Consider the following 25,217-nt stretch of genomic DNA (forward strand, 5'->3'; position numbering starts at 1 on the left):
CACAGAGTGAAGAGGCTGGTGACTTTCAGAAGTGATTGGTTGTCTACAAGCAAACACCTACACCTGTTCTTTAATAAACATCCGATTTTATTTACAAAGCATTAAAGCTTCAGCAAGAAGTACCCGAGGCTAAGTCTCCTCTCATACAAAACTACAGGACATTAAAAAACACTGAGAGGATGGGGGTGGCGGGGGAGGGGGTGACAGAAGGGAAAAAAGAATATGCATATATTGTACAAATCTAGAGAATCAAACTGAAATGGACACAAGGTTTCAGGAGCTGAAAACAATTCCAGAAGCATAAATAATTATTAGGAGCTGCTACCAGACACTCTGGCAGGGCTGACGTTGATTTTCTCAGGAGCCAGTTTAGGAGGCGGACAGAGCCTGAACATCCAAACGCTCAGGCAGAGGACACCCAGCTACTTTGCAGAAATAAGGCAAAGGGCGCCTGTATCACACAGTTTGCATACTACTACAGTGTACAGTAGAGACAGAAATGAAATGGAAATAATGTCCGCAAAACAAAAACATGCCTAGCGACCCACCTACCAATCTCAACCACTGGTCTGATATGAAAGAGGAAATGGAATTCACAAAAGGAGCATCTGAGGAAAAGGCAGTGGCATCTAAAAATATAGACATCTGGCCACTGGTTCAGGGAGAGCTCTTCAACTACTAACATTTTGGTTCTAGAGACGGAATGGAAGAGACTCTTGCTGATGTGTTCTACTTTGATTTCCATGCTAAAATCCAAAAAGCAATCAACTTGTTTGGCTACCTATTGAAGCAACCACCAACCGACAGATTTCCCAATAAGCACAGAGTTTAACTCTCCTTTGAAAATACCGTGAAAATGATGACCCAAACTGAGCACCTCCACTCCACTCAAGCTCTGCTGAGAGGGGCGAGAGCGCCTTCTGTACACCTGCTTTCTTCACTCTGGATTTTCGGAGAATCTCAAGCACCTGGGGGCACAGCCATTCAATCTGCTACTTTTTATACAAAGAACACCAAAAGCAAAGATTAAAAAATTTTAAAAGCTGAGCAACCTTTCACAGAAAGGAAGTGACTGGAAACACATAGGAAGGAAAAGGAGCATGGATATAAGGAGGGGAAACGCAGTGACTGATGGGAAGGGCAGATGTCCACAAGCAATGATAAAAAAAAAGATTGATTTTTTTTTTATTTGAATTGCGCTGTTGCTGCCTTGATTATGGACGGTTTTATTTTAGTCCTTGCATAGACTCCCCCCTCCCAGTATAAAATAAGCTTGTTCAGAGACACCCCAGTTTGTTTCTGTCTCTGGAAGCCAATACAGGTAAAGCAATGTAAACTACTAATGATTCTTTGCTGGAGACAAATGAAACTAGCTATCTTCATAAACCATGATTGAATGAACCAATACTGGAGAGAAACATGCAATGAAAGAAAACCAAGAAAAATCCTGACCCTCTTACAGCCCAGCTTCTTGAGCAAAATGTTACAGAATGTTCAAAAGAGGGGGCCTTTCTTATCTCTCTCTCAGAAAATCTGAACTCTTTCAAGCACTTTCTTTTCTGCCCATCCTTTGTAACAGATTATGGAAACATAGGAGGCATCTGGTGAGTAGGTAACTTTAAAAATGGAGGGAAGAATGTGCAAACCAAAGTTTTTTCTAGGATACAGGCAGCAAAATTCCAGGTAAAAGGAAGTCCCTCAAGGACACGCACTGAGGAGTGAAGGGCAGTAGGAGATGGGAAGTGAGGAGCTGAAACGGCGCTGGGCACAGGGGAGGCAGGCGAGCAGACCAGCCATCTCCTCCAGCAACACAACGAGCATTCAGACGTAACGAGTCAAAGCTCCTGTTTGATGTCTTCACAAATCCTCGTTCCTGAGAGTCTATTTGGACTTATGCTTGAAAGGGAAGGGACATATACTCTTCTTCCATAATTCACTTCTTCATTCAAACATAAAATTCACTCCTTCCACCTCCTGGGTGGAAGACAGAGGCCTTTGTTTTAAATTAAAGTCAATCTCAGATGACTGACCACAGTGTCCAGAGGCCACATGATGGCAAAGTAGGGAAGAATGAAGAACTTCAAGGGTCTTCATAACAGTTCTGAGATTGCTCCTCCTGCTAAAGAGATTAGAAATAAAAAGATTTCTTTAGTATCAACTTAGACCAGTTACTTTCAAGAACAGAAATACTGATGGATGCTAAAAGATGCACTCCAAGCAAACATAAGCTAAGAACATCCCACCCCTCCACTTTAAGTTGAAACCAACTCCAACTCCCAATTACCCCTTACCGAAGCAACAAATGATTCAAATCCCAAACCATGCCCCCAGGACTTTTCTCAGCGTTGACCCCAAAGGGAGAAAAAGGGCAAAATGATCAGACTTCTACACATTTCAAGCTGCTAACCATTCTCCAAGGTGTTAATAATGCTTCATATTTCAAAAAGAGAAGTAAGCAAAGGATAGGAAATTCTAGGCTAATGCATCTTTTAATCTTTCATACATTAGACTAATTCACCACTAAATGATTAACGATGAGCAAAACACCCTTTTTCAAACACCCCTGTTCCTTAAGTGATACCCTCAACTCCTCAGAATGCAGAATGTGGTGAAATGTTAATGAAAACCACTGCTGGCATTGCTGTGCACCAACAACGGATTAATAAATAAAACCCTAAATAGTGAAATGAACACTTCCCTGGTCACCCCACAGAAGCTGTTCAATCTCTGAAGGACATCCTAAAATGGGCTGCTGTGAAACACTAACTAAGAAGTGGAAAAAGAGAACAAGGTGAAGAAAAGTCCTCCCAGTGTTATCTGGAATGGATAAGGACATGCTACTTGAAGGGAAAATGGTTTAAAATAATTGCCCAAGCTATTAAAAAAAAAAAAAAGAGTACCCACTTATAATTTGCTTTTAACCTGATTTTTAAAGTGCAGCACATATGAAAACTGGCAATAAAAATAAATTCCAATTTGCCTGAGAACAGACTGAAACTCTCCTGGGTGCTACATGTTAAAAATATTTCCAGGCAGGAATACTGGAGTAGGTCGCCATTTCCTTCTCCAAGGGATCTTTCCACATCTGGGATTGAACCCATGTCTTCTGCAATGGCAAGCTGATTGTTAGCACTGAGCCACCTGGGAAGCCCCAGAGGTATATTTAAGCTTTTCAGATCTTTCAACATAAAATGTAATGATTAACCTCTTGATTTTTAAGATAATCTGAGCTAAAAGAATCCACTCCACAGGACTTTAAATACCTTAAGGCTAGCTTTTATGATCATTCCCACAGGTACTCTGACCAATCTAATTTTAAGTTTAAAAACAAGACATAACATTGACATTTTAAGCCTAAATCATAAGAGGAAAAAGTGGTGTGTATTTTATAATGGGCACTCAAGATGATTAATAAGCTACATTATACTGCTTATCTGAGGTCAGTTAGTGTTTTTTTCTCATTGCCCTCTTTCCTGTGAACAGACCAAAAACAAAGTTTGTTGAGGCATCAGGCAACAAACCAAAACCAGAGCAGCACATGTCGGAGGAAGACAAGACACACAGAACAGCAACAAAGCAGGTCTCCAGGTGAATTAAAATTCGCTCCGAGTGTTATTTAGCTGCAACATAACAGAAACCTCCAGTGATAAAAAATTAAGAAAAATTCAGCTCATAGTGAACAACTGCTATTGTTACCTCCCCAAAACAGCTAAGCCAGAAAACACTGGATATTAATTTTCAAGCGTTACCTTAGTCAGATAATAAGACCACACAGAATGACAATACCCAACTAGCCATCTAAAAATCTGATCTTAGCAGGAATTCATAGACTAGTCTTTGAGAGAATGATCATGTTTTTAAAGGAAAGTGGCTGGGGCAAAGCCCCTACCAATCACTTAAAATCATCAGACTCACTAAATGAACAGGATATGGTTCAGAGGCCCAGGGCGTGGGGCCAGAACCAGGAGCGCGGCAGCGCACCACAGGCAGGGGAGTCTGAGGGGGCCTGTGGGCCTCAGAGGTGACAGCGCCACTCAGCCTGGCCTCTGCCACCCTCGAGAGAGAGCACCATCCCGCGCCCTTCAGGCCCGCAGTCCCACAAGGCCTTTAGACCCCATACGTGACAAACCACAGCTTTGTCACCCTTACTACTGATGGTGCTCACTGCCAAGGAGCCCTACTTCTTGGGCAACCCTTGAGCGGTCACGGGCAACAGGGACTCTGGTGGTTCTGCTCTCACCTCAAGTTTTGATCCTGAAGACTGTCCTCTGGAGAGTGTAAGGTAACTAGTGGGAATCTGGCAGATGGAGCAATGCTGATACAGACTTTCTGAGAAATCCCCAGTTCAGTTTCCCTCAAGCTTCACTGACAGGCCCTACCACAGAAAGTGTGTCGTCATGGATGTGGGTCCACTGGCCGCATCCAATACTGATGAGCTGTTTGACAGGGAAGCGTTTTCGAGCCCCAGGTTCCAGACGGCTAAAGTGCTTCTACTGGTGCTCTGTTAGTCTTCTGAGTGTCCCCTGAAATGCACAGTCTCCTGCTGCAACACGGAACAGACTGCAGCAGCTTTGTCAGGACTAATCGGCGCTCACTGAACAGTTTCTTCAGTTAACTGATCAATTATTCATAGTAACAAACAGCTGGCATTTATCCAACTTGAGCAGTAGCCTACACCTATAATCGTGCCTTCAAACAATTTGGCTCTAATGCAAAACTAGGACATTTGTGGGGAAGCAAAGTCCACAAAGCACTGAATATGCAAATACTGTACACCCATCAGACTGAACTGATCTTTGAGGATGGTTCAGCCTCAGCCACTATTCATTTCTTAGTATCTGGTGGAAAATCCACAATGACAGCATGCTGCTGCTTCACTGAAAACCTCCACGATGTGGAAGAATGTGAGACGTGAGTTTTTATTACCTCAAAGGCCCTGGGGAGCCATGCGAAAATCAACAGCACGTGTTAGCCAGCCTCTGGGCCCTCCAAAATGGTACGGGATGAAGCCCCACCCAAAGAAATCCACACAAAAGATACGATAGGTTGTCTTGAAATGGACACCTCTGACGGCCCACTATGATACTCAGTGTCAGCACTCTCCCCCAGAGTCACAGTTTTCACAAAGACCCACACGGCAGCTAGTGGCTAAGGCCCTCTAAGGAAGGGCTGGCAATAAACCACAAAGCCCCTGTGGGACTTTTAATGGTCCTGCTCCTCAGCATACTCTGGGGTTTTTCTGGCCATTTCGGAGATTTCCATATAGGAAAAGGCCAAGGAACCAAGGCAAGAGAAGATGGGAAGAAGGAAGTATAGATCATACAGGCAAGTATGCAATGTACACAATCATGTCGTTCTTCAGTTGCACAGTCCTGTCCGACTCTTTACAACCCCACGGACTGCAGCACGCCAGGCTTCCTTGTCCTTCTCTATCTCCCAGAGTTTGTTCTTGTCCATTGAGTCAATGATGCCATCCGACCATCGCATCCTGTCGTCCCCTTTTTCTCTCGCCCTCAATCGTTCCCACATCAGGTTCTTTTCCAATGAGTCGGCTCTTCATACCAGGTGGCAAAAGTATTGGAGCTTCAGCATCAGTCCTTCCAATGAATATTCAGGACTGATTTCCTTTAGCACTGACTGGTTTGATCTCCTTGCCATCCAAGGGACTCTCAAGAGTCTTCTCCAGCACCACAGTTTGAAAGCATCAATTCTTTGGTGCTTAGCCTTCTTTATGGTTCAAATCTATATATGACTACTGGAAAAACCATAGCTTTGACTATACAGACCTTTGTCTGCAAAGTGATGTCTCTGCTTTTTAATACACTGCCTAGGTTTGTCACAGTTTTTCTTCCAAGGACCAAGTGTCTTTTAACTTCATGGCTGCAGTCACTGTCTGCAGTGATTCTGGAGCCCAAAAAATAAAGTCTGTCACTGTTCCCATTGTTTTCCATCTGTTTGCCATGAAGTGATGGCACCAGATGCCATGCTCTCAGTTTTTTGAATGTTGAGCTTTAAAAGCCAGTTTTTTCACTCTCAAGTGCCCACCAGAGCAAGAAGCAGCTTCCCCCCAAGTCAGTCCCTCCCATCAGGAATCCTGCACAAGTCTCTTATCCTCATTCATCAGAGGGCAGACAGAAGAAGTAAGAACTTTAACACATGGCCCACAGAATGAGAACCACCATCACAGAAAACTAGCCGAAATGATCACATGGACCACAGCCTTGTGTAACTCAGTGAAGCTATGTGCCACACCGTGCAGGGCCACCCAAGACAGGTGGGTTAGGGTGGAGAGTTCTGACAAAAACTGGTCCACTGGAGAAGGGAATGGCAAACCACTTCAGCATTCTTCCCTTGAGAACCCCAGACAGTATGATCATGAAAAGCTGGTAAAATGCTTGCAGTAATTTAGGCAGTTCTTTTGTCTGTGTTCTAGGAAAGCACATCCTCACTCTGGCCTTGTTATGTACAAGTCTCCCCTAGTCCTTTTAAAGGATGAAGTCATTAAAATAGCTGCCTCTATTTAAGGTTGACCAACTGAAGTGCCTAATAACAATAATGTAGAAAAGAAAAATCCAGTCTGAAGCACCCTGCTATTTCAAGACACAAGTTTTAGCCTTTAAGGAGGTTTTAACCCTCTTTTAACCTTGTCAGCTAAATGAGTGGGAATAAACTACTATAGGCCCTTGATGATGATGACCACTCTTGCTAAAAGGAGCTCTGAAATGCTGACATGTACAAACACTATGTATTTTACACCTACCTCAAAATTTCAATGCAGTATTTTGAGAACTTAAGGGAATAAAAGAACCCGTTCATTTAGGGCTAAGTTAACTTTGCAACATTCTGATTTTCAGTGTTATTTAGATGTTTTTGAAGCATAGTTGAAAAACACCACTGCTCTTATACGCTGAGCCATAAAACACAGAGTACTTCATGGGACCTCTGACAAAAGCCCAATGTGGAAAATGCCAAAAATATTTAGTTACTATTAATGGCCATAAGAAAAATCTGGTTTTTAAAAACTTTACATGGTTTATTTACCATATACTTAGTATTAAAAGAGCAATGGTTAATTACATACAGATTCTGAAGATGCTGGGAAACTATGTCAGAGTATTTAAGTTAATTCAACATGTTTGCCAATATTTTAAATCATCCTGAAGCAATTTAGCTTTTGGGGCCAGGGAAATTGATTTAAACTTTAAATAGTTTCTTCTGTAGCAGCATCAGCTTATGCAAGAAATGGGTTATGGAAGGATCACTTTTATTTGCATTAGTCAATTACTGACCTGAAGTCTTTGTTAGCAATACCCATATAACTTGTTCTACGGTATTTTTTAAAATATATAGACAAGGCCCTAAATGAACTGAATCCACGTGGAGGTGATAAATCAGCAGAGTACCATAAATACTGTTACTGGGGAAAAAATGCTAGTGCTCTAGTGGTACGGTGTAGGACTGTGAAAATCTAGTGAATTTGAGGGGGAATACTCAAAATGATGAGTCACTGAGTCTGTTCCAGCTTCTCTGTAGAAGAAAATTCACGTTCACAATGATAAACTGGCTTAAGGAATTCTGGTTTGCATTCTAGCGCATATCATCACATTTGGATTAACGCAATTAAAATTTTTAATATGGTGGGAAAACCCCCTCAAATACAACCACTGACATAGTTAGTCCTGCCTCTGAACTTATAGTCGTAACCACAGAAAACTGAGACTGCCGTGTTAACTAAAGCAGCGCCTAAAAGTTTCCAAACCCACAACGTTTGAGCAGAATTAAATCCTAGATTGATCACTACTTTCCAAACAAAATACCCTTCAGCCTAGATTCACAAGTATTTGATAGGAAACTGAAACTGTTCCTCCTCCAATAAAAATCCCTCAAACCTAGAAAAGTGAGAAAAACTCGGTCAGTATCAAGAAGCTTAGGTATTAAGAAGCTACAAAGTTTGTCTTTGGATAATCTCGTTTTGTTTTTTTTTTAGATAAAACCTCATCTTCTTCCTTAATATGACAGTACTACTAACAACTCCATCATTGTTTCTAGAATACTGAAAGAGAGAAAAACACCACCTCTGGGATTTGAACAATTTATAGAAAGAGAAAAAAGATGGTACAGTTAAACAGTCAGGGGCTGTATAAAGAAGCTCATATTTCTGGTTACCTGCTTGATCTTTGAGACAAAACAAAACAAAAAACATAGGAGCAAATACAGATGACAATATTAATTAAATGAGGGGTTCTTACCCTTTTTGGGGTCATGGATTCCTAAAGGAATCCTGTGAAATGTATAAGCATCTTCCCCACAAAAATATTCACACAATATTTTGCCCGTAAGATAAAGGGAATGGAGAGCCCCTGAAATACAGTTGCAGACCCAAGGTTAAGAGCCATTGAATTAAGCCAAATCTGATTTAGCCTGCCCTTGGCAGCAGCTTAAAAGTCAAAGATCTTCTGCCACTGGGGAAAAGGAGGGAAGATGTTTGGGGAGTAGTTAGGCACAGTAGGACTTTGGAGTATTAACAGAGAGCTAGACCAGGCATCAACATTTAGAAATTATTCAAGTGTAGCAGGTAGTTAATGCTGTTAAAAAGAATTTTTGAGGGATAAAAAAAAGATCAAGGGAATGCAGATCCCTGAAACCAAGTTATGGACCCAAGGTTAACAGCCACTGAATGAAGCCAAATCTGGTTGAGCTGCCCTTGGCAGCAGCTTAAAACTTGGAGAATTATCTGCCACTGGGGAAAAGGAGGGAAAGAAGGAAAAAATGTTGCAGTTAAACGGAGTCAGAGGCTGTACAAAGCAAGGCCACGAAGAAAGCCAGACAGTGCTCCCAATGTGTCCTTACCTGTCAAGGGCTGGCTGAGCTCCGCCTGCACTTTACCCTTCGCTGATCCTTCCAGAGGTAAACCTCTGTCCCCTTTGTAGAGTTTCGGTTTAAATGGAGAATCTTTCTCTTTACCTTTTGATCCTTTAGGCCGGCCTGCTTGCTTCTTCTTGGATTTGCCATCCCCCTTCACACCCAGTAGTGGATGGACTTCTGTAAAAGGACACATAGGCATGGAAAGGAATCCACACGTCACCTCAACCAAGCACAGGCATGCTGCCTACCCATGAGCAAAGAGTTTTGCTTTCGTGTCCCAAGTCCACTAACACAAGAAGCAAAGTTTGTTTTGTTTATTAATTATAATACTACAAAACAGCAGCCATAACATGAGAAATAGTTGCTTGGCCAAAAGGCACACATAGGCTACATGGTTCACACCAAACTACAGCAGCTCTCTTAAAGCTCAACATGCAGAAAACTAACATCATGGCATCTGGTCCCATCACTTCATGGCAAATAGATGGGGAAACAGTGGAAACAGGGTCAGACTTTATTTTTCTGGGCTCCAAAATCACTGCAGATGGTGATTGCAGCCATGAAATTAAAAGACGCTTACTCCTTGGAAGAAAAGTTATGACCAACCTAGATAGCATATTAAAAAGCAGAGACCTTACTTTGCCAGCAAAGGTCCGTCTAGTCAAGGCTACGGTTTTTCCACTGGTCACATATGGATGTGAGAGTTGGACTGTGAAGAAAGCTGAGCGCCGAAGAATTGATGCTTTTGAACTGTGGTGTTAGTGAAGACTCTTGAGAGTCCCCTGGACTGCAAGGAGATCCCACCAGTCCATCGTAAAGGAGACCAGTTCTGGGGGTTCATCGGAAGGACTGATGCTGAGGCTGAAACTCCAATACTTTGGCCACCTGATGCGAAGAGTTGACTCACTAGAAAAGACCCTGATGCTGGGGGAGATTGGGGGCAGGAGGAGAAGGGGACGACAGAGGATGAGATGGCTGGATGGCATCACTGACTCGATGCACATTGAGTCTGGGTGAACTCTGGGAGTTGGTGATGGACAGGGAGGCCTGGCGTGCTGCGATTCACGGGGTCGCAAAGAGTCGGACACGACTGAGCGACTGAACTGACTGGCAGCAGCTCTAAGTAGAAAAGGGAGATCAAAGACCCCCTGATACTTTATCACACAAGTCAGAACAGGAATGCACATGTACACGCTGGCACATGAAAGCAGAAAGTGAATAGGCTTTGGAACTCAGGAGACCAGGGCAAGAATCCACACTCTACTATGTGATTAAAAAGGCTTCTAGAATTAAGACTGTACAGGTCTGACCAGTATTGATACTTTACCACTTAATGAGTATTTGGAAGGAGAGGCAGAGGCAGCCTGATATTTAAACAAACTGATCCAGATGTCAGAAGACTTAAAGCGTGTTATCTTAGTACAAGTACTGAGGGCAGACTCTCCCCATTTTAAAAGAGAAGTGAAAGCAGATAAAATTGTAACAAAACTGTAAAACACTACAAAAAAGACTCAGGGAAATATTCCTTTAAGGGAATATCACCCAGAAAGGAAATTACAGGTTGTGCTGGAGAGTGGGTCTATCATATGAGAGAGAGGAAGTGAGGCCCTTACCATCATTTGGTACTCCTTGCAGTTCAATATTGGTTGTTTTGGGTTTCTTCTTGGGTGGCTGGGACCCATCTGCTGAAGACTGCCTCTTCTTCTCTGAACTAGCCCCTTCGTCCATCAAGGAGGTTTGGACTGCATCCGGTGGGGGGCCATAAGGATTTTCTTCTGGGTCTTCTACCTCAGGGGCAATGGGTAAATATAATAGAGCCTTTGAATCTTCCAGTTCTTCATCACTATTTGGAACAGGATCAGAAAAGGGATAGGAAAAAAGAGGAGAAAGTTGCTTAAACCATGAACCCTTCCTCTAGGGCAGAATCATCTAACCATAAGCAACAGGTACGGACCTAAAATTTCATGAAAGCCAAGGTGGATAAAAGAAAATCAGACACTATGATAAAATCAGCAGTAAAAATAAATGGCATAAAATTAATCACTTCACTTCCTTAAGACTTTCTATCAAGGGAGAATGGAAGGGACCTCCTGCACATCACAGGAGTTAACTCTTTGACCCTGAAGGCAGAGGGGACTGAAGAACAGGGGGACTGAGCAGCACCCCCAGAGACTGAAGAGGCGGCGCACCCTGAGGCCTGGCCTCTGGCTCACCTGCTGCAGAAGGCCGCGATAGGGTCCACGCTGGTGACGTCCACTTCCTCGTCCTCTGCAGCGTCAGCCCCTGCAGGGCAGGAACACAGTAGAGCTGGGAGAAGAAGTGCAAGACTGCTGCCTACGTGCAGCTTACGATTTTCATAAACGGAAGTCCAGGAGAAACAGGAGGAAAATCAGGCATTCCATCTAACTTTGCCGCCTGGCAAATACATGCTGAACTTCCACCATATGCTAGGCCCTGGGAATACAGCACTGCTCCAGAAAGCTGGGAACAGTTTTTTTGTGAAAGCCCCAGCAGTCTAATTGGGGAGACAGACAGAAACAGATAATTTCAGTTCCACAACATGAGTGCTACAATAAAGGCATGTGCAATGTGCTAAGGAGATGGGAAGAAGAAACAACTTATGCAGAAGTCTGCGAAGCTTTCCATGCAACACAATCCGATAACACCAATACAATCCAAAATATCCTATAGTCCTGACAGTCTTCCTAAGACTCCTGAGGCATACAAGTTAAGTGAGGACCGGCACCTTCAGGCTGGAGAGAACTAACTTCAACACCAATTCCTTGATTCCTGGCACCATCAAGAAGCCCAGCAGTCAGTGACAGTGCCAACAGGGCACATTACGCATTCATACACACAAAGCCCGCCAGATGCAAAGCCCTGTGCTTGTACACTGCTGCTGCTGCTGCTAAGTGAGATATTTATTCTCAAGGTGTTTCCTATTTAGAAGTTCAGAAGCCAAGAGATGAAAATAACAACAATCACGATCCATCAGAAGAGAACATCTGAATGCTCATTATGATCTAGCTCACTATCGTGAGCCCTCTACACAAACTGTTTATTTCCCACAACCGTAAAAGGCAGTTTTTACAGATAAGGAAGCTCAAGTTTAAAGAATAAGTACTCTGCCCAAGGCAGTCTGACTCAAGTCCATGCTCTTTACCTTTGTGCTACTGACAAAGGAATGGCAATACCCAACAGCAGCTCAGCACCTAGCCTGTGTGGGTGGCTTTGCTAGGTGCTGTATGCAAATCCTCATTAGAGAGCTGCTCAAGCCCTAGTAATGCCCATATAAGCTCTGAGTCAATGCCTTACAAATAAAGATTCTAAAAGCACTATTAAAAGTGCGAGCTTAGAAAAAAAAAATTAGACTCAGTGCTGAAATGAATTTTCAGCACAAATTAAGAATGAGTACTGAGTTAAAACAATCATTTTTCCTTTGGGAAATACTATCTGCAACTGAAAAATATTACCTGTCTGTTCAGGCTCACTCTTATCTTCATCTTCAATATCAAACTCTGATTCCCTTTCTTCATATTCTACATTTTCATCCAATTCTTTGAAGTCTGGCGCAAATGCACTCCAGTTTTCCTATGCCACAAACAAAATACACTACTTAACCATAGGAGAAAGCAACAGTCTGTAATCTAGACATTAATGACATAAATGAAAGGCTTGGGCATAAGAGACTCAAAATTCTGAGATCAAATTTGGCAGGTAATAAAAATTAGGTATCTATAGGTTTTACTATCATAAGGCATTTTCTATCTTAAACATGCCATATTATTAACTGCAATTCTTTCATGAACAACTGTCTCCTTTAACACATTTTTAAGGACTTTAAAGATGATGTCACTTCTTCATCTGGCTGTGCGGACCCTCACTGCGGCACCTGGGCTTTTTCTAGTCGTGGCAAGTGGGGGCCCCTCTTCACTGCTGTGCGTGGCCTCCGCAGCGTGCTGGCTTCTCCTGCTGCGGAGCACTGGCCCTAGAGCCCGGGCTCAGCGTTGTGGCGCAGCGGCTTAGCTGTCCCACAGCATGGGGGATCTTCCCGGATCAGGGATCGAATCGGTGGCCCCTACATTAGCAGGTGGATTCTTAATCACTGGACCACCAGGGACGTCCTTAATCTTTCAAAGATGTAATTCTGAGGTAAAATGTTAAGTTTTCTTATGACTACACGGATTAAAAATATAATTAAAAGTTTTCAAAATAAAACCAAATGCAAAACAGAATCTAACTGAGCTGAAAATAGAAGGCACAAGAAAGCTCTATCTCAGATAAGCAACAGAAAAATATACCAGGAAGTACCCTAGACTTTCTCCCTGAAAACAGAGCCAGTAAACTGGCTATGGACCGAGTCCCTCCTAGTAAAGTAAAACTAGATGCACAGAACCATTTAATCAGGTTAGAAGAATCATGTGGAAAAGAAAGTCAATTAACTTTTGTCTTACTATTTGCAAGGGTCATTGATACAGAACGAGTATCTAGTTTCAAAGCAGTTAAACCAGAAAAATACTTACTACTTGATTTTGTGCCCAGATAGATACCACTCCACTAGAAATGGACGCTATGATGGGTCGAACAGGATGCCACTAAATTTTAATGAAGCAAAGAAAAGTCAGTTCTAAGAATGAATCCAAGATTTTCTGTGCTACGTAAGTAACAGCAGCAACCTCTCATCCTACTTACAGCTACATCCAGGAGGAGCTCGCCTCTGGTCCCATGGAGAATCTTCACCAGGTTGCCAATGCTCTTCTCCCAGATGTACAGGGCATGCTGCCGGGCTGACCCTGCCACTATGTACTCCCCATCCCCAGAGAAACAACATTTCTTCCACGGGGTCCTACAGACAAAGAAAGTGCCCAAGGAGAACCAGAACCGGATGCCAGGTAACGAATGAGCTCATATGCATCCAGGTTATGGCACATACCTATTCACCAAGTCCTGCAATTTCTGCATGGGTTCAGGCTCTCCATCTCTTCCACAGGTTAAGATTTCTCTACCATCATAAACTCTGATTATTCGATCTGCTGTGTTAATTAAAAAGCAACTACAGAAACGATAAAAATATCAACACCAGAGGTCAGAAATCTGTTCCCGTTAACATTTTCCATGACTACCAGTTACTAAGAAGAATACCACAAGACAGCTAACAATAAGGAAGAGAATGAGGGAAAATCTAAGTAATGGACTAGCCTACTTACGTATCTACTTGTCACCTTTCAGGCTAAAATATAATCTGAAGTGAGAAAACGCTTTATATCAGTACTTCCTGTGTAATCACTGAACCCTATATGTACCAGTATTTGACTAAAATCCAAAACCTATATATTGAAACCAGTTTCCCAAATGTACAAGCTTACAGTTTAATATATATAAATACTTCATTGCTCTGGCTTGTTTTAGTTACGGTACAATATATTCTTCTTAATGAGTTAATAAATATATCATTTGGATTGCCCAAATTGTTAACATTAGAAGTGTTGGAAATCTGTCTAAAATACAACTTATTTTACCACTTTCTTCCAGACTTCACTAACTTTTTATGAATTCAAGAGAAATTGAACATGAATGTCTTCTAAGTGTGAACAGTGATTTCTATACAAACTAAAGTGACCATCACTTCTCTGACAACTTCTCTTATTGACAACCTATTTTCTTCTTGTTTCTGTTGATATCTACTTCTAGTTAGGTAACCAAACTTATTAGAAAAACATCTGAAAGTAAGAGGATAAATAAGTTTCACATAAGTAAACTGCATATTCAATTACTATGTGAATTCTGTGGTATCAATTCTGATTACAACATAATAAATAGTTCATCTCTGCCCAGTGCTTACCATGTGCCAGGCATTTTGGTTCTATGCACAGACCACTCAGACATCTTTTCTGTAAAGGATGTGAACCTTTTCTGTAAAGGATGTTTACCTGTGAACCTCCGTTAAGATGTGACTGTTGGCTCAATGCAGTAAATTTTATAAACTTAAGAACCAGACAGTAACAGTTTCTATAAATATTTTTTTAAATAAACTCTAAAAAAATTTAAGTATAATATACACAAAAACTATGACTCTCAACGTATTTTTGCGCTTTGCGCACTTTTAACACTGTCTCTAAAGAGGCAGGCCCCACTCACCTCCCCTTCCGGGCAAACTCTATTGACTTAATGGCTGTGGTATTGCTTGTTCCAGTTGTTACTCTGAAGGAAGCAACAAGATCCTGAGAATCGGTTTTTAGGACCAAAATCTAAAGTTTAACAGAGAAAAAAGGTAAGTAAGTATTCTGATAATTTACAGTAATTAGATATGGCTTCTGTTTTTACAACTGGGCAAAGACTGGGTGAAAACCTAAGTATCTCTATTCAACTTGCCTTTACCCCTTCAATTAAAGACAATGTCTTAACCTATGTTTAAAAGATGGTGTTTAACATTATCCACAAGAGACAGAAAGTGGAAGCAACCCAAGCATCCATCAACAGATAAACAGAACGTGACATATACATACAATGGAACATTACTTGGATTTGAAAAGGAAAGAAATTTTGACGACATGTGCTACGACATGAATGAATCTTCAAGGACACTATGCCAAATGAAATAAGCCAGTCACACACAAAAAATACTGGATGAGTTCCAAATTCATAGAAGTAGAAAGCAGAATGACGGTTTCCAGGGGCTGAAAGGGAGTAAGGAATAGCAAGTCTTTTAATAAGCACAAGGTAAGTGCGAGATGAAAAGAGCTCTGGAGCTAAATGATGGTGATGACTGCACAATATCGATGTACTTTATACTCCTGAGCCGCACGCTTAAGAATGGTTAAGGCAGTAAACTCTAAGTGCATTTTACCACAAAAATACCCAAAACACTGCCACTCTCCTAAGTAGCCATACTAACCGATACGACCCACTCAAAAAGGGAAAATAAAATAAAATAAAAATGCAGTGGAACTCAAACTCCAAAAAGTTTGAAAAGGATCCCAAAACTTACTTAACCTTTTTTTTAACCTAACTTCTTACTACACAAAACAACAGATCAAAGTGGCCTAAATTATACAGTATTTTCAGACCAAGGTAACAGACATCTTGTTAGCAATGTTCCAGTGATGATTTTTAAATTTTATAATTTAGCAATGGCCCTTTATTACTAGCACCCACTAAAGGCCCTCCATCCTCTTCTAGATCGAATACTCTCTGACCACTCTAATTCCAAAGAACAGAAATTATTAAGGCATGTGAGAACAGGCTGTATTTGCCACAGGCAGGAAGCACACTCAGTCCAGGGAAAAGAGAAATTTCAAAGAAAAGAGAACAAGTAAACACGAAACGAGCCAACACACAGGATGACGGATGCTTACTTATTTCACCAGCTCCTAAGCTTCCAGGCTTACCTTGCCTTTTGCATTTCCTGTATAGATATATTCTCCTCGCCTATCAAAAGATGCAACCACGTTCAAATCGGAGTCATCGTCTACAGGGAGAACGACATGTTTGGAATCTGAAAGGGTCAACATGACAGGAGCAGATTTCATGGGACACACGAGAACCTTGTTCCTGTTTAAAAACATGAACAGCACATTGGCAGTTGCTATGGTATCAGAAAGCTGACTCTCTGCCCTTTTTCCCTAATTCCTATCCACTACCCTCATCAACCTATCCAGCCCAAGGATATTTAAAATAGTTGAAGAAGACTAAACTCTAAATTTCTAATAATAGGGAAATGACTGAGTAAAGTTATGGGATCCTACCTTGACAAAACAAAATGTAATCATTAAAAATAAATATGAAGATGTAGCAAACTGGTAAAATATGTATGAAAATGAAAAAGCAAAACATCAGTTAAAACTATGCAAAAATACATATTTGTGTACACCTAACAGAGACAAATGCTTTGTGAGCTATGAAGCACTATACAATAAGCTTTAAACTTAATGAGAACTTAACTAAAAGAGAACCTAGAGAAATGAAAAATAGCGTATCTCAGTAACTGAATGGCGGGTAACTACATAAACAGGAGAAGGCAATGGCACCCCACTCCAGTACTCTTGCCTGGAAAATCCCATGGACGGAGGGCCCTGGTAGGCTGCAGTCCATGGGGTCGCAAAGAGTCGGACACGACTGAAGCGACTTAGTAGCAGCAGCAGCAGCAGCTACATAAATATAGTTTTTAAAAATATTTTATTTATTTGGCTGTGCTGGGTCTTAGCTGCTGCATATGGGATCCAGCTCCCCAAACCCAGGACCCCTGGCATTGGGAGGGCACAGTACTCGCCACTGGATTTCCAGGGAAGTTCCTTAAATGTAGTTTTCATAATGAACTGTTTCCGGTACTAAAGAAACTCAAATAATTGGGAGAAAACCCTAGATCAAGAACAGTTATTTTTATACTTATTTCTATCTTTGCCCATTTCAAAGTTTTAATTATTACAGGCCAGTTTTTAATTGTAAACTACTACAACAGGATCTTTAAAATCTATTCAGAACCAACCGAGACAGAAATATTCATTCACGTAGAAGAGGTTTGAAGAGACGCATGCTTTTGCCTCCTGAAACCTTAAACTGAAATCACCATGAGCTTAGAGATAATTTAGACAGAATCAGACCCACCCCAGGAAAGAATAGCTCAGATTAAACATACTGATCTCGCGGATGATACTGGACTTTTAAGATGGGTGAAGGGAATCGAAACCTCTGGTCGCAGTCGCCTGAAAGGACATCCCACTGTGACACTATGTTATCAGTGGAAGCACTCACGAGCTTATGACCATCTCGACTCCAGCTGAGAAGGGAAAAAGGGTAACTTAGCACATATTCTAAGTTAAAAATACCATATCACCCTTACAGATAAAAATGCATGAGTCACACTTATTGCCCTAACTGTATGGGTCACCAATGTTTCTTCATTTTTTAAACATATACTCAAATCTGTCTAAGCTTTCCTAACACTAAGCAATAAATAAGAACGTTTTCATGACATCTTCGTATCTAGCAATAGAAGCTCTTAAGATAACAATTCAAGTGGCTCAGTGAAAAAACAGACTTAAACATTTTAGAAGAGTGTAAAACTCATCAGGCCCTTAAGTGTTGATTTAACAAAAACAGGTTTTCTTCCCCTTGAAGGCAGGAGGAGTAGTTGAATTTTCTGAATTTGGCCCTGCAGTAGCACCATCACAGTATAAACTAAACCATACAGATAGGTATCTGTTATTTACAAGAATTAAGAAAGAAATCAATTCCTCCTGCTAAGTATAGTTAAACATCCTGGACATTATACAGAAAGCTAAAAGGTAAACAGCCAGACTGGCTAGGTACTGTAGGATCTGAGGAACAACACAGCAGTGAGATCCTTAGGTTTTCTTTTTGCCTCATATATCCTGGACCAGGTGATGGAGATGTCAACAACCGAGCAGCGTCAGTGGGCACCCACAGTGGGCATACACCCTCCCGGAAAGTCAAAGGACAAGCAACAGACACTACCATAGAGATAACACAGGTATTAGAACCTAACAGACATTTCAAGGCAGCCATCATTAAAATGCTTCATCAAGCAATTACAACATGCTTGGAACAAGTGGGGGAAAAAGAAATCTCAGCAAAGAAACAGAAGATGACCAAATGGGAATCTCAGAACTGAAAAATAAAAAACTGAAATTAAAACAAAAAAACTCAAAAGATGGGTTCAGCAGCCAGTGGAAAAGAGGAAAGAATCAGTAAACTGGAAGACAGAATATATTGGGGAATCTGAACAAAACGGGAAAAAATGCCATGAAAAAAATGAAAAGAGCCTCTGGGACCTGTGGGACTATAACAAAAGATCTAATATCTAATATCCATGGCATCAGAGTTCTGGAAGGAGAAAACAGAATAAGGCTTAAAAGTGTTTGAAGAAATAATGACTGAAATTTTTTCAAATTTGACAAAAGATATAAAATATACAGATTCAAGAAGCTAAGCAAACCTCAAAGAAGATGAATTAAAAGAAATCCAGAAATATTTCTGGATCAAGAAATATTTCTTGAGAAAAGAAATATCTTTTCTCAAGGTCTGATGTTTGAAACAAAAATCCTAACGGTATCTCAGGTAGGTATCAATATACATAGAGGAAATGTTTAAGACAATTATATCATAAACAAGGAAGGGAAAGAGAGGTAAAGGGAAAGTTTCCATATTTCAACTAGTGAAACATCAACGTGAGTAGACTGTGGTAAGTTATGTATAGATATAGCAATATCTAGCAACCATTAAAAAGCTATACAAGCTATACAAAGAAATAAACTCAAAAATAATACAGATAAGTCAAGATGAAATTCTAAAAATAGTTCAGTAACCTACAGAAAGCCAAAAAAAAAGAAAGAAAGAAAACAGAGAAACAAAAAACTGAACAAACAAACAGAAAAAGAAATCCTGAATGAGCCTTGATTCAAATTTTGCAATGAATAGGATTTGCTACTTAGGAACTTAGAGGAGGCAACACAGTTCCACAGTTAAGAACATAGGCTCAAGTGAGATTTATACTCAAGCCTAGACATTATGACCTTCTGTCTTGGGCAAGTTATATAATTTTTCTGAACTTCAACTTTCTCATTTATAACATGGAAATAATAACAGTATCTGCAGACGAGAGAATTAAAATTAATGCACATAAAACTGTTAGTCCAGAACAGTAAGTGCTCAAAAACCACTACTTACGTCAGAGACAAGATAAACGTATTCCCAGACTTGACACTCAAAGCAGAGAAAGGCAGGAGTAAGCTGAGGAAGTGCGCGTGGTGGGACTGAGCTCAAGTCTGCACACAAAGGACTCAGGCGCCTCTCCCACCACCTCTACAACACTCCCAGTCAACGAGAGGACCTTTCTGGGCAACGCGAACCTAAAAAGGAAGGTGCCTACAAACGCTGTAACTTGAGGGTTGATAACAAAAAGGCCGGGTGAAGAGAGGGTAAGAGGGTGAGCCAAGACTCCCATACACTGTAGTAAGAAGTCATGAGTAAGTTCTCAAAATTAAACTAAGAATATGCATAATACTTTAGAAATATTAAGACAAATATCAAGAGAAACAAACCGGAAGAATGGAAGTACACGGGAAATGGGAGAAAGCTGGAAAACTGGGAAAGGGAAGAAACAAGGGCCCGCCTCTGCAGCGCTTCCAGCACCTCACCACACAACAGACAATCTCACCACACAACAGAACGCTAGGATGACTCCACTTTTCCTTTAGACCCTCCGCAGTTTAGGAACTTTTTGTTTTACAGCAGGCTTGTATTTCTGTTATAATAGAGGGAATTAACAATACATTCTTCAGTTCCAAATTCCGTAAGTTCAAGAACGAGGGATTCTCATACATTCTCACGTCTGACAATACTGTTTCTTTGCAAAAGACAGATAGGTCTTAGACTCTTAAATATCATTTTTTCTACCTATCCAGTGGCCCCCATCCAGTGCTTGAATATCTTCTGCATCAACTGTACGAAGAGACAGCAAGCCCAAGAAGGGCCAGTCCCACTGGTAAGTTCTTCCCTGGGCAGCCCACCCCATCTACAGGCACTCTGCTTGGGAGCTCTTCTCTATTCTAAGCTAACATTTGTTCCCCTATAAATTCCACTCACTATCTACAAGTCCTGCTGCTTGCTCTTAGGTCAATTTTTCTGTGTTGCATACGTCAGTTCTTTAATAGTTGAAGACAGCTATTATACCTATCCAAAACTCCTCTTGGTGAAATTTCCTTAGTCCTTAATATGTTCAAATATTATACAACAATTAATACATAAAGCATATTCTAAATGAGGCTGGATCAAAGAAAAATGCAAAATGTGTACAATTACTGACCTTAACTCTCATGTATCAATATATTTAAGATGCACACATACCAAGTAACACTATACATATGTACACACACACATATATCAACACAGAAAAACATCTACCATATAGTAAGTGGAAGAGGAAGCTATAAAACAATGTTTCCATTAAAAAATACACATTTACTTGTGTGTGTATATTTTTATATATGTGAGAGATACAGATAGATCTTACAGATAAAAGATACATTTCTTTCTCTAATTTGGGCTTCCCTGGGGGCTCAGATGGTAAAGAATCTGCCTGCAGTGCGGGACACCTGGGTTCGATTCCTGGGCTGGGAAGACGCCCTGGAGGACAGCGTAGCAACCCACTCCAGTATTCTTGCCTGTGGAAACCTCAAGGAGTAGACAAGGGGCTTTCATTTTTTACTCTATATACTCATATATTGTTTGAATGGTTTAAAGTTCTTAATAATCAAGTTTTGTGACAAAAAATCTTCACTAAGGTATCCCACTCACCAAACAAGTACCCATGCGTCTACTGTATGCCAGGCATAAAGCTAGAAGCTGGGAATACAGCAGGAAATGGCAGACAAGGTGCACGTATCCACACCCCTTACCACAGTCCAGGGCAGATACTCATGAAATAACCATGTGCAATAAAGTGCAACAGGAGACACAGAACTCCAGTTCACTCCATCTCCCTCAAATCCTACACTAACACCTCCATCCCAGCAGCAAACCTAAGGGTCGTCAGCTTACCCTCTCTCCTTCACTCACACCCCTTCTCTCATCAACGCCTAGGCCCTCTAATTTCTACCGTCTCTCACACCTGTGCCATTCAGCTGCATTCCTGGTGCATCCATCCTCGTCCTCTCTAACCCAGACCACGGCACTCCTCTTTCGTTTGCCATCCTCTTTGCCACATGCTGCTCTAGAGACCCTTCTGAAATGGAAAGCGCGTCGTGTCACCTTTCCTCCTACAGAGCTTTAGCGGCTGCACAGTACCACCAGGATAAGACCTACGTGCTCCTCGGAGCGCAGTTCACCTCGGCAGCTGCCCTACCACATCTTCCGCAGCACAATCCAGCGATCTGAGCCACTGCGGTTCCTCCTGTTACCACGCTCGTACCAAGTGACGTGCTTTGGTCTGTGCAGAGCTGTCTGCCTAGAATACAACTGGGAAACACCCACTCATCTGACAAGTCTGAGGTTGGGCATCACCTTATCTTTGAGGCCTTTTCTGACCACTATTCTCCAATACAACTGATTATTTCCTCCTTTGCACTTTTGCCTCCACTAAATTTCAAACGTAGTTCTTATGTAGGACCTACAAACCTTTATGTAGGGAACAAGGTATAAAGAAGGTTGAGAAGTGCTTGCAAACGAGACTCTCAACCAGGGCTGAACATTCTTGCAAACGAGATGTTCTGCCCAGTGTAGGGAACTAGGTTTAAGGAAGGTTGAGAAGTGCTTGCAAACGAGACTCTCAACCAAGGCTGAACATTCTTGCAAACGAGATGTTCAGCTAAGAATCCTGTTTGTTCCCGTGGGAAAAGAACATTTCTTGCACACAAGGATGTTTCTCTGATTCCTCAAAAGGAACAGACCCTGGGACAAAACGGATTCTAAGTTGATAAGGAAGTTCCCCAAAACAAAGTCTTAGCTGCAGTAAATAAGTCAAGGTAAAGGTTATTTCGCCCTGCGCCTGCGCACTGACTCTAAATCATAGTGCTTGGCAGCTTGCCCTGTAGGTTGTTGTGCAAGGGATATAAAATAAAGCAGCTGTAAGAAGCAAGTGTTACAATATAAAGATTTAAACCACTCTGCAGTGTTGGTGTTTCATTCCGTCGCCGGCACTTTTAGTACTTGTTTTTGTCTCCCCCAAACCCTAACTTTTACCCTAAATGCTTAAAACAATATCTGGCACATAATTCACGTTCAATGTTTGCTGAAGAAATGACTGTATGAGAGAAAAACTTTTATGTGCAAAGACACTGACGAAATAAATACTACATAGCAGAGAAACAAAAAATGATTAAGCAAATTATGGTTTATCTACCAGAAGACACATAGCCATTAAAAAAGGTTTTTAAAGGCTACACAAGCAGGAAAACGTCTGGTGTTAACGAGGAAAAAAGCAAAATATAAAACATGGCACACAAACTTTGCTTTTAAAAAATATATAGTAACAAATCAAAATAGTTATAGTAGTTTTATCTGGGTGGTAAGACTACGGAAGATAAGTCTTTCTCCTTTGTATTGCATTTGTATTTTCTTTAATTTTCTAATTATTATTTCATAATAAAAAATATGAATAATCTAAGTGGCAGATTGTGATGACAGCTGCACAACTCTGAAAATATAAAAAAGTGAAATGTACGTTTTAGTTGGATGGATGTTACAGCATGTGAATTATACAGATCTTAATAAAGCTGATAAAAATGTACGTATCTACTTAAATCTTTATTGCAAAAACACAATAATAAAAAAGAAATAAAATGCAAAAGAACTAGAAAGGGCTTAAGAAATCATAGAGGCCAGTTCTCTCATTTTACGTTTTAGAGAAAGGTTCTGGCCAAAGCTGCTAGTTCATTAGTGGCCAATCCTAGACTGGGATTCATGCCTCCTCCCAAACCAGTGCTTTATAATACCACTGCTGCTTATATTTAGGCCAAAGGAAGTATGTTAGCTTAATAAATGTAGACCAGATAAGGTGTTTTTGATCCCAAGCTCATTTAAAAGAAGTGTTGCCCCAAAATAAAATTTTCGGAAAGAAATAGTCTCTGAGAATAAGAATAAAATCAAAGGGAATTTATTTAATACCAGATTTCAGCTCAATATTTTTGATAGAAAGCCTTAATAACTACAATTCAACGAAGGAACAGGCATGTTTGTGATCACTACAACTGCTGTAATTCAAGAACAGGACAACCTGGACACCTGAACTTTCAACCTCCTCTCCTAACCAAGATCTTTCTGTTCTGAATGAAAAGGTCCGTATCACAAGTAAGCCTGCAGCTGCCATCCGCAAATGTCTCATTTCAGCGCTGCAGCATTCTCGGACAGAGCCCGGCCCTGGCCCATATACTGCAGCGAATTTATCCCCACAGAAGTGCTCAACAGCAGCATGAGTTCAACCCTTCTACAAGCTAAGAGAAATTCTGTTACTAATGGCCAAATACTCGGAACTTTAAACATTAAAATTCATCTAACGAGACTGGCAATTTATACAGTTACAATTCATCCCAATTTAATTCATATTTAATACATTAAACTTTAAAACTCCTTACCATAAAGAACAGACTGGATGAATGTGTGCACTAATTATTTTAGCAATGCCTCTTGTCAGGAAATCCCAGATGACGATTCGACCATCATTACAGCCAACTGCAAGCAGTGTGCCCCACCTGTTAAAGGTGCAAGTCAGGGCCATGCTGATACAATCCAAAGTCCCATCAGCCTCCTAAAAATTAAAGCGAAGGGAAGAAATAGACAGTGATTCCCAGATATCCAAATCATTTCTTAAAAGCTTCTTCAACATCTATAATACTTCTTTTGAATTTAAACTATGATATATACCAAAATAATCTATGTGTGTTCATTTATTAAACTAACAAAAATGGAAAAATACTTATAAAAACTAAAAGAGAATTGTTAGAAACAGATGTGACCAATCCTTTATATTACTATGACTTTATACAAATTCTCCAGAAGGCAATTAGGCAAAATAAACCAGGATTCACTAAGAGTCATCTTACTGATCAAGCAATCAGAGTTCTTGAAATTTATTCCAAGAAAGATAATCTATTAATAAAACAAAACCCCTAGGAAAATCAAATAAATTTATATTAATATCAAGCCATTTAAAAAATCCAAGTATTACAAAATATCTTTACATTTTAAAAAGTAAAGCACACTTACAGTATACATATTATGTAAAAACACTGATCAAAACTATAAAAACACACAAAAAAACACATTTTCATACAGGTGACAGTATGGTTTGTGAACAATGCTTTAATCAAAGTCTTTTTTAAATTTAAAGGAAAATGAACTATAAGATTTACAACACTGAGATTCCCAACCAATATGGACTGTCTACGTTCCACCCTGTTCAAAATTAAACTTTAGTTATTTCTTTAGCAAAAGATCATCACACTTAAAGCTTCTATTATCAAAGGAAAAAAGGATGAAAATGTAGTCTTCACTCTACTTAAACATAAAAGCTAGCAAGTTCCCATGTTTCTAAAATCACAATATTATGCTCTTACCTCTGGATAATTCTGCCCAAAGGACTCTGCAACAAAACAAAGAAAGAGCTGATGGAACATGTGCAACATACCAGGAACCCTACAGCTCCCCCGTGTAGAGCGGCCTGCAGAGAGCGGGTGGGGACCTGGGGCTTGTGCAGGGGCTCCCTGAGGTCACACTGATTTCCATTATCATACCAGCATGGCACTTGCCTTTTTACTCTCATTATCTCGTAAGTTTACAGAGAAGTTCTACTGATGCTATTCAAGCTGTGAAACACTGTGAATACAGAATCCAGACAA

General features: G+C 40.7%; 1 protein-coding gene across 1 annotated transcript; it reads right to left on the minus strand.

The window, feature by feature from the left end:
- Nucleotides 1-137: 137 nt before the first annotated feature.
- On the minus strand, nucleotides 138-24,954 carry RBBP5 (RB binding protein 5, histone lysine methyltransferase complex subunit). The gene is made up of 13 exons (XM_068985989.1): nucleotides 24,936-24,954; nucleotides 23,955-24,127; nucleotides 17,501-17,641; nucleotides 16,254-16,416; nucleotides 15,004-15,113; nucleotides 13,799-13,918; nucleotides 13,558-13,711; nucleotides 13,389-13,460; nucleotides 12,339-12,456; nucleotides 11,079-11,148; nucleotides 10,479-10,708; nucleotides 8,851-9,042; nucleotides 138-2,116 (listed from the first exon to the last, which is right to left on the minus strand). The coding sequence occupies exons 2-13, from the start codon at nucleotides 24,095-24,097 to the stop codon at nucleotides 2,091-2,093; spliced, it is 1,539 nt and encodes a 512-aa protein (XP_068842090.1). The 5' UTR covers nucleotides 24,098-24,127; nucleotides 24,936-24,954; the 3' UTR covers nucleotides 138-2,090.
- Nucleotides 24,955-25,217: the final 263 nt, after the last annotated feature.

The sequence above is a fragment of the Capricornis sumatraensis genome, chromosome 14, assembly GCF_032405125.1.
Source record: "Capricornis sumatraensis isolate serow.1 chromosome 14, serow.2, whole genome shotgun sequence".
NCBI lineage: Eukaryota > Metazoa > Chordata > Mammalia > Artiodactyla > Bovidae > Capricornis > Capricornis sumatraensis.